We start from the raw sequence: 9,755 nt of genomic DNA on the forward strand, positions 1-9,755 counted from the left end.
TGCAGGAGGCACAGACTGAACGCTTAGTAAAATGTTTCATTCAGTACGTCTTGTTTTTCTGAGAGAGGCAACGGCAGAGGGTTGGGGGCAGTGTGTGTGTATTTGTGATGAAACTAATTCCTCATGCCAGTTCTCTCGAGATTTCTTCGCGGGGGCTGCCGCGAGGAAGCAGCCCTCGCCCCTGTCGGTGGAAAGAAGGAAGACAGCTCTCTACCACAGACCGCTGTGGGTGTAGCCACTGAGTCCGGCTCTGCAGCAAACGGATTGTGTATGTGTCTGCAGAACTGGGGTGACGCCCATCTAGTTTACCGCTCAGGGTGATGGAATCCAGTGAGCTGATTAGGAGAAGCGCTGTCATTTTCCCCAGCCTGGGGGGACCCATCAAATCGCCACCCGTTTGAGGTCAAGCTCAGGCTCCAATATCCCCAAGCATCGCGCTAATACTAAGCACTTTCCCTGCCCTGGGCGGAGGACAAAGGGGGACACCACCTCGCCGTGCAGCACCATTGCTGAGCCCCCCAGGTTACCCCAGGCTTCCCTAGGCCAGCTGCAGCCGAGTCCCAGACAAGGCTCGCAGTCCAGCCTCCGCCGGACCGACGTGGGTCTCCCCTAAGCTCCAAGAGTTCTGGTCTCCCGCGAGGGGCGTAGTTCCCTTCCCAGTCCCGCCCCCGGCCCCAGCCCAAGAAGGCGGGTCCGGAGTTCGGGACTAAAGGTCGGGGCGGGGCCGAGCTTGTGCGCCCCGCCCTGCTCCGCCTGCCTGGCGCGCCTGGCTAGTCCGTGCCGTCCACCAGCTCGCACAGCATGTTCTCCAGAGCCGTGATGCGCTGCTCCTGGGCCTGCACCCGCTCGCGGAGGGCCTTAATCTCTTCCAGCAGCGTCTCCAGGGTGTGCTGCTGCTGGGGCGGAGGACAGAGAGGCCGTGTCGTATAGGGGCGGTAGGGGGAGATGTAGATTGGGCCAGAGTGCAGCAGGGCCGATCTTACCGACAAGGGGGCGTCGCTGGCCGACTGGCTGCGGCGGGGGCCGGAGGGCGGGCGCACGTCCAGGATGTTGCGCTTCGTGACCCGGAGCTCGCGGTGCTTAGGGGGCACATAGCCGTCCCTCAGCGAAATGAGCACGGGTTCGGCGTCCTGGCCGGATAGCCATTCGTCCGCTTCTAGGGCCGGCTCCGGGCCCGGCGTATCCGGGTACAGATCGTCCTGGAACAGGTCTGACTGCGGGGGTGGGTGGACAGGAGGACACGCGTGAGAGGGTGCGGGGCCTGCTCCGCTCCCTTCCGCCTTGTAGCCCTGCCCAACCCTTCTCCCGGCCCCTCACCTTGCGGGGCACAGTCATGATGATAGGTTCACACTTTCTTTCGTGTAACTTGTAGAACCTATAAGGGAGCAGGGTTCAGCACCCCCGCAGACTTCCACGTCCTTAACTTCTCCTGTCTAAGACCAAGGGGGTTGGAGGCCAACACTTGCTGAGCGCCTACCATGCATATTGCACATTACACACATTATTGGTTCTGTAGTAAAACACCGCTGATGGTGTGTTCACCATCATCTTATAGATGAGGAAACTGAAGTTGAGAATGTAAGGCTAGTGAGCGGTGGGTCTGGCACTGAAACAGAGCTGTCTTATCCCCCCGCCCCGCTTTTCCAAAGCACTGCATTATTGGGGAAGCCCCGTGGCTAGGATCCGACATGAGTGGGGGACAGAGGCGGGCAGGTGTTCAGGAGGGGCCAAGGCTGCTGACCGGGCGATCTCACACTTGCTGACATCCAGTCCCCTTTTGGGCATGAAACCCATGCCCCGCTGCGGCTCTTTGCTGCTGAACGTGTTCAGGTAGTGCACGAAAGGCGGCTCGTCGGTAATCTCAAAGTACCGAATGCTGCTGTCGCCCTGCAAAACCAGTCGGTTCAGGGGCGCGCCCGGACAAGGCCCTCCACATCTCCATCCAGCGCCCTGTTCTCCCTGCCCGGCCGTGAGCACCTTGCCACACAGGTAGACGATGCTGGAGTCGGGATCGTAAAAGGGCAATAGGACCCCGTTGCTTGTGTCCATCTCCTGCAGTGCCACTGGCTCCTCGAAGTTGTTCTGCCCGAGCACAGGAGGCGTGACCAGCCCTGCCCACCCTCCCGTGCTACTTCGGGACCCCCAGAAGCCCCTTTACGCGTCCTGGCCTTCCCAAACCGTATGCCCCAAACCTCTAGTGACCAGAGTTGCAGGCCCCTCCCCTGGGCACATCTCTCCTCCTCCCCTGCGCACATAGCTCCTCCCCCCCTGCACATATACCCGCTGCGCGCCGCATGCAGTCACAGCAAACCACCCCCAGGGACTCGGCATCACCAGGTGGGGGCGCCAGCGCAGGATCCTTCACGCGACGCAGCAAAACTGGGCAGAGGGGTGGGTGTGAGAATGACAGGCGCTGCAGAGGTGGCAGCAGCCTTCAGTCCTGTCCAGGTGGGCATGCCCTGCGGGCGGGGGGCGCCTGGCCACTCTCCCGTGATGCCAGTCCCCGGGGCACACACCCCAAGCCTCCAGCTGCGTTACCGGGTCCCACAGGCCCAGCTCTCGCTGGCTCATGCGGGTGAAGCCCGTGGTGAAGATATGGCCCTGGCGCGTGAAGACGGCCCGCATGGGCCTCATCCCCTCGTGGGCCGCAAACCTCTCCTGGGGGGAGGGGGAGACAGGGAGGGACATCACCCAGCTGCCTGCCCTGAGGAGCATGGAGGGATGAGCAACCAGCTTGCTGACTTGGGTGTCCGGGGTGGAGGAGCGGATGCGGGGAAGAGACAAATGGGGCCTAAGCACTCAGCTTCCTGCGGGGCCACGTCTGGCCCCTGACCTGGAGAGCATCCGGGCCTGGAGAGAGCAGGAGGCACGCGGCTCTCAGCCGATCCCGAACCCTTAAGCGCGCTCAAAGGCCGATCCCTAGAGCAGGGGTGTCTGCTGGCTCCCCGGAGTCGCAGCGAGGCTTTTCCCGAATGGGAGCTCCCCGCTCCGCTCTGGCCTCTTGCGCGCCAGGCACAGCCCGGGAAGGCGCTCCCGGCGGATCCAGAGAAGGAGCGAGCTAGCGCGCCCGGCGCGGCCTGGCCTACCAGGTCCCAGAGCGCGAGTTGCCGCTCACTCATCCTGCTGAAGCTGGTGCTGAGCAGCTTCCCGTCTGCGGTGAAGACAGCCCGCAGCGGGCGGGCGCCCTCGTGAGGCCGGGCTCTCTCCTGCTCGCGGGGTTAGTGGGTTAGAGCGCCCCCGCGCCAGCCCCGACTGCTCTCGGCGCGCTTGCTCCACGCAGACATGCACGCGGCCCACGCACCCGCACCCCAGGTTAGACTGAGGCCGGCGAGGCCAGGGCCGCCGCCCTCCCAGGGCACCCGGCTGGGATAAGCAACGCGCGAGGGTTGTCCCCATCCCCCGCCCAGCGGATCCACAAGGAGAAAGGGCCAGCCCTCGAGCCAGTGTCAGGCCCCAGACCCTGGAAGATGCGTCTGGGTGCCGGCTGAGAGGAGAGGGGTCCGGGAGCTCAGGTTTCATGCAGGTTCTGGTGGGAGGATGGAGTTTCCAGCTTCTCCCCTCCTCAATCCCAAAGCGAGGAGCCCTTCTCTGAGCTTCTGAGATGCAAGGGAGGGGAGGGAACAGGAGCCGGGCAGAGAATTGCAGGCTGGGGGCTTACTTAGGGCAGAGATCTGTGGTTGCAGAGACGGGGGAAGGGGGCTAGTCTCGAGCAGGGATGCGACAGGTGAAAGCCGGGACCAGGGGCTCTGATAATGGTGGGTACAGGGTGCTGACAGCTGGCCACTGGTCAAGGGATTCTGGGGAGTGGCCAGGCCAGGCACTCACCGCCACCACTTGGCCTTTTCTGGGGTCAATGATGCGCAAGGTCTTGTCCTTGCAGGTGGTGGCTAGCAGGCTACCGTTGCTGTTCCAGCACACGCTGTGGATGACGTCTGGGTGCATATCATCCAGGCTCAGCAGCACCTCCCCGGTGCCCACATTCCAGATGATGATCACATTGTCACCACCTGCCCAGAGTGGCCAGGCATGGTCACCTGGGTCCCGCCTTTGCCACCACCCACCCATCTATGGGGGACCCCTCCATAGCCCCCAGACCTGCACTGAGCAGGACATTCCTGGCAGTAGGGTGCCAGGAGAGGATGCCCACACGCTTGGAGTGGCCCTCAAGTGTGATGATAGGTTCCGTAATGTTGCGCATGGGGGTATAGTCTGGAATCTGCCACACCTGGGTAGGAAGAAAAGGCATATGGTGGGTGGAATGAGGAGCCACCCTGTCCCTCCACTCCTTCCCTACCTTTCTTTAACCCTACTGGCTCTCTTGAGTGGTAAAGGTCAAATACAGGGCAAGATGTGGTGGTGCATGCCTAGGCAGAAGCAGCTGGGAGCCAGGAGGGGGCACTGTCAGCTCTCCAGAGACCTCCCATTCACTCCAGCAGGGAGACTTCGGAGCACTGCCCTGCTGCTCTCCAGGCACCAAGTTGGCCATGGCTATAATTAGCCCTAAGCAGTGCATCCTGGGAGGGGGTGGGCATGTAGCTAAAAATAGTCCGGGAGCTGGGCAGGGCAGGGCCCTGGGACCCAGCACCTCCCTTATTACCACCCTTAGCACCTTCCCCAACACAGGTGAGGCAGCCTTCCCTGCTCCCCTGCTCAACTGCCCAGCAGTAGCCACCTGGCTCCTACCATGATGGTGGTGTCGTCTGAGGCACTGGCGATAACGTTGTCATTGTGTGGACACCAGTCAATATCCAGCACAGGGGCAGTGTGCCCAGTGACCAGTGGGTAGTTCTTATCCACTCGCCCTGTCTGAGGGGTTGGAGAAGAAGATGTGGGGCTACTCTCCTGTGTGGTTTTTGGGGGGTGGGTAGCAGATCTGCTTACATCTCGATTCCCTATTACCTATTTTCTCTTTGCAGATCCCTCTCCGTACTTCTAACCCCATCCAGTCCACTTCCTGCACTTTACTGAAGGCAGAGTTGAAATAATTTAATATTAGGGACTCTGACACAGAGAGGTAAGATGGCCTCATCAAGGACACACAACAAGATACTTGTAGAGCTGAGATTTGAACTTTCCAGCCCAGTGCTCTTCCAAAGACACCTACTTGGAGGAGGCTGTTATTCAGCCTGTTCTTCTATTGAAATGTCTGTGGGAATCTTCTGGTGGAAGAGGTCAAGGTGAGGTAATAGTGTAGTGCTGGACAGCCATTTCCTGACCTCCCTTGGCAGATCTCTTCCTTGTGAACCACTTTCACCTTGGAACCACAAGCAGCAAGCAGTCCTGGTGCCTACTATCCCCAAATGGGAGCTGGGGGCCCACCTATTTTTTGGTCTTCACAGGCTGCTTGTGGGGGTTCTGAGACCTCTGCAGGGGCAGACACTGGTCCAAACCAGGCAGCGGGGGAGAGGGTGGCTACGTGGTACTGAAAGAGCAGGCATATTGGGGGAGAAGACAGCTCCAGCTGAAATTTGAGCCCTGGGGCTGTGTCCCAGGATGGTGTCTGCATTGTCTGGGGTGAGTCACTGGCTTTTTCAGGCCTCTTCCTGACCCCACCACCTGTGGAGCCTACCCTAACAAGGTGTAGGGGCCAGAATCCAGGTCAAGGTCATACCTTGGGGGTGGGGGGAGAGTCATCCTTGGGATGTGGATGGTCAAGGGGCTTAAGGTTATGAAGCTAACATGGCAGTCATTGCCTGGTCCCCATCCTGAGGGTAGGGAGGGCTCTGGCCTTATGTGTCATGTCCCCCTTCCTTTCCCTTCCCTTTCTTTCTACTTCACTGCAAGTGTCCTTGGAGGTAACCAGGGACTCTTTGGATAGAGCCTGACCCTGTCCTCAGTTTGCTGCTCTGGGATATGACTTAATCAAATGGTCATCTTGGGCCCGGGAGGAGGTTCTCCACACCCAAAACATGAGGGGATGCGGCATTAGGAGAGGCAGTGATGGAATCTGGCCAGGCTTGGCTGTGCTGTGTCCCAACCATCTCCATCACCCGTCTCCCCTCCTGGTCCCTGCTGGGAATGGGGTGGCGCATGGAGAGGTGGGAGGGCTAGGGAGTGGGAGTAGGCCACCCTGATGTTAGGGTGGGGTGGGGTGGCCTCCCCTCTGGTCCTTGAGGGCTTGGGGAATAGGGAGGAGCCAATTCACACAGATGCTTCTCCTGACTGTGGAATGGAACTAGGTGAGAACAAAGTCTCGGGAGTTCCCAGGGGCCCCAGCTAGTGTCCTCCCACTTGCTTCCTTTCCCTGATCCCTCACCTTGGCCAGAGGCAGGACGATGAAGGCACCCCCGCCTCCAGCCTCCACAATAATGGCCAGGAATTTGGGGTTGACGGCACAGAAGGAGCTGTCCCATGTGACCTTGGACACACGGATGTCCTCGTAGGCCTGGTCGGCCTTTGCTGCCTGCCCAAACACATGGCGGAACTTGCTTTGCCGAACCACACGTCTGCTCATAGCTGCGGGCAGAGAGGTGGGATCTCAGTGCCCAGAAATGCCTTTGGTCCTTAGTCCTGTGAGCTGTGGGAGGGAGGAGGAGTGGAGGGGTGGCTGATGAGAAGGGTTATGTGGTCAGGAGTCACGTATAAATCCATATAGTGTCTGGTTCTAGAAGCAGGGAGCTTTCTTCAAGGTGGTCAAAGTATGGGAAAGTTATTTTGCTGTGTAAAATGCTGTTTAATGTAAGGGGCTAGGATTTGGGGCCTGACTTCTCCATAGAGATCCAGGCTGAGGGGACCGTGGAGCCTAACGGACTGAAAGCTTTCTGGACGTTGGAATGTTTTTGGGAGGAGCCTCAATGCCACACTGCCTGCACCCCCCGCACCCCCGCCCCCACCACCGCCAGCCTTGATGAGCATCTCTTCACGGACGTGGTTGTAGCTCCCAGAGGCACCCTGTCCAGAAGCAGAAGCCTTGACCATTGGATATTGGCTTAAAGCCAGGTATGGGGCTAAGACTGCAGCCACCACAGGATCCCGAACTCGCATCTCTGGAATACTTCAGGCAGATGGGGTTTTGCCTTTTCCTAAAAATTTGCCAAGGGGGAAGTTCCTCCTGTCAGCCAATCTGAGTCCTTTCTGCTACTGTTTTCATCCCATGCCTTGTGGGGGGACGGGTGGCAGCACAGAGTGAGGTGGATCCCTCTTCTCCCACTCCTCTCTGCACTGGCTTCTCCAGGAAGCCCTGATCATGGTCTTCTGGCTTTTGCCTGCCATACGCTTGTCCGGTTTCTCCTCTGGGTCCTCTGCCCTGGTTGGGCCTTCTTCCTAGTGAACTCTTCTAGGGGTGGGGTCCTCAACCCCATCCTCCACCCCTGCCCCCGCCACGGCCAGGCCAGATTTGCAGGGGTGGGGAGGGTGAGGTGCCTTTTCTCCAGCTAGGGCCTCTCTAGAGGACACACTGAGCACTCCCAAAGCCCCAGCCAGTGGCTCCTGCCCCACCCCAGCCCCAGCATCCGTGTGTCCTTCAAGGCGCGTCTGCGGCCCCGAGCCTGAGGCCCGGCCTCCCCGCACCCTTCTCCAGCCTGCTGCCCTGGCACTGCGTTCTTGCGAGACGAGGTGTCTGCGCCCTCCGGGAGCGCTGCCTGCTGTCCGGCCAAATATAGACACCACGTCCTCCCCGCCCGAAACCGAATTTGGCGGCGCGGGGGGAGGGGACGCAGACCTCTGACCCTCAGGGACCCCGCCCGCTCCGCCGGCTGCGGTGGCGGCCGGGTGTGGGGGGCTGGGTACCTGGTCCTGAGCGGGCTGCGGGGCGCTCAAGCTGCGAATCCTCTGCGGAGGGGGCCCGAGTGCGTAGGGGGCCGAGGAAGGCGTCAGGGCGAAGGAGCCGCCTCTCCGGGTGTCTGTAGTATCTGGGACCCGGGTGTCCAGCTCCGCACTCCAGCCGCTGCCTGCGGCTCTCCAGGGCCGGGCGCCGCTGCAGCCCCAGCTGCCGCTGCCATCAACCTAAGGGGGCGGGGCCTAGCATAGGGGCGGGGCCAGAGCCAAAGTTGCCCCGCCCCCCCCAGCGGCGGGAAAGTCGAGCGCCCCCGACTCCCCTCCGAGCTTCCGCTGGCCTCGGAAAACCATCAAAAATAAGTGTGCCGCTGTGTACTGGGTGTGCACGCTCCTTCCCTCCCTCCGTGACTCCCGGGTAGGCTGGGGAGGCTCGGTTTCGCAGACCCAGAGCAGGACGCTTGGAGAGGGAACGGGCGAGGGGGCGTGCGCCCCTAGAGCGGGCCGCCGTGCGAGATCAGGTGCCTCCGCCCGCATTCCAGCCGCAATCGCGCTCCCAATTTAGCTGTCCCGACCGGCCGGGACTGCGGGACTGCAGGTCCAGGCCTCCCTGGGGGAAACAGGCCCTAGAGAATGAGGACCCAGGCTGATCCTGATCTAAGGCAAGCGCGAGGGCACCCGACACAGGGCTGTGAATTTTATTGTTATGAATGGCAACAGCGATCATTTGAGAAACCTAAAATGCTGGCTGTGTGCTAGGCATTTCACCCCATTAGATGGGATTCCATGGAGCAGGGCAGGAAGCAGCTGAAAGACCAAGGAGAGGACCGAGTGTAAAGTGAACCCACCTTGACACTCCCTCCCCTCCCAGATGCAGGGGGAAGAGGCTGGCACAGGTCTCTAGTCACATTTTAGAGGTCAGAGAAGCCAGCTCAGAGGCCACACTCCTGATGATTTCTGGGCCTTGTTTGAATTGGTGCCCGACTGTGTTCCAGGTAAACTTCCCCCGTCTCCCCCAATATTCACAGAACTGAATGTTGACCGAGGTCAAGGAGATTAAAGATAACCTGATCAAAATACAGCCAGTGAAGACCAGCCAGTCCTGTAGCTCCAGTCTACCCAGTGTCTGCACATTGCCTGGATTTCTTCCCTTGGATCACAAGGGCATCTGGGGCCAGTTATTACTTCCCACTTTCCAAGGCACACCTGGAAGTGAGTGAATGGAGCACAGCCTTCCAGAGGGCAGAAACCAGCACTGGGGAGAAAGGGGAGGGAAGGTGGTAGAAACCATGAAGGGCCCCACAAGGCTCCTTTGTTTCTCAGGAAGAGTCCAGGTGGCTTGTAGGGACAGAATCAAATCAAGAGTCAGTGGGTTGTAGGGGAACAGAATAAAAAACTGTTACGAGTGCTCCAGAAATAACTCCTGGCATAGGGGTGCGGGGGCAGGGTATGAGGGTATGTGAGTCATCTCTCTTTTACCTAAAGATTCCAGGCACATGATTAGGAGGAAAATACCTGAGTGACTCAGTTGCTCCTTTACAACAATTACCCATGCTTATGTGCTAGGCACTGGCACTAAGGGCTTTATACGTATTAATTTCATACTCTTAACAATCCTCTAGGCTGGTCGTGGGTGGCTAATGCCTGTAATCCCAGCACTTTGGGAGGCTGAGGCAGGTGGATCACCTGAGGTCAGGAGTTCGAGACCAGCCTGGCCAACATGGCAAAACCCCGTCTAAAAATTTGCCAGGTGTGGTGGTGCACACCTGTAATCCTAGCTACTCAGGAGGCTGAGACATGAGAATTGCTTGAACCTAGGAGGCAGGGGTTGCAGTGAGCTGAGATCATGCCACTGCCCTCCAGCCTGGGTGACAGAGCGAGACTCTGTCTCAAATAAAACACACGCATAAAAAAACAAAAAACAATCCTCTAAGGTGGGTACTGTTGTTATCCCTATTTAACAGTTGAGGAAATGGAGCCACAAAGAGGTTAGGTGGCTTACCCATCACAACCTCAACTGGTAGTTGATGTAGCTATGATTC

At 59.3% G+C, this 9,755-nt stretch overlaps 1 protein-coding gene across 8 annotated transcripts; it reads right to left on the reverse strand.

Moving 5' to 3' along the window:
• Nucleotides 1-16: 16 nt before the first annotated feature.
• On the reverse strand, nt 17-7,966 carry CORO6 (coronin 6). 8 transcript variants are annotated; one of them, XM_054458175.2, is made up of 11 exons: nt 7,729-7,966; nt 6,257-6,517; nt 4,684-4,806; nt 4,096-4,225; nt 3,826-4,007; nt 2,539-2,658; nt 1,978-2,082; nt 1,742-1,887; nt 1,318-1,375; nt 984-1,214; nt 17-893 (listed from the first exon to the last, which is right to left on the reverse strand). In XM_054458175.2, exons 2-11 carry the CDS (start codon nt 6,452-6,454, stop codon nt 771-773), a joined length of 1,416 nt encoding a protein of 471 aa, XP_054314150.1. In that variant the 5' UTR covers nt 6,455-6,517; nt 7,729-7,966; the 3' UTR covers nt 17-770. The 8 variants fall into 8 exon arrangements, with proteins under 8 accessions (XP_054314150.1, XP_054314151.1, XP_054314149.1 ...); XM_054458176.2 differs by having other exon boundaries at nt 6,257-6,456; nt 7,729-7,961; XM_054458174.2 differs by having other exon boundaries at nt 17-896; nt 6,257-6,456; nt 7,729-7,954.
• Nucleotides 7,967-9,755: the final 1,789 nt, after the last annotated feature.

The sequence above is a fragment of the Pongo pygmaeus genome, chromosome 19 (genome assembly GCF_028885625.2).
Source record: "Pongo pygmaeus isolate AG05252 chromosome 19, NHGRI_mPonPyg2-v2.0_pri, whole genome shotgun sequence".
NCBI lineage: Eukaryota > Metazoa > Chordata > Mammalia > Primates > Hominidae > Pongo > Pongo pygmaeus.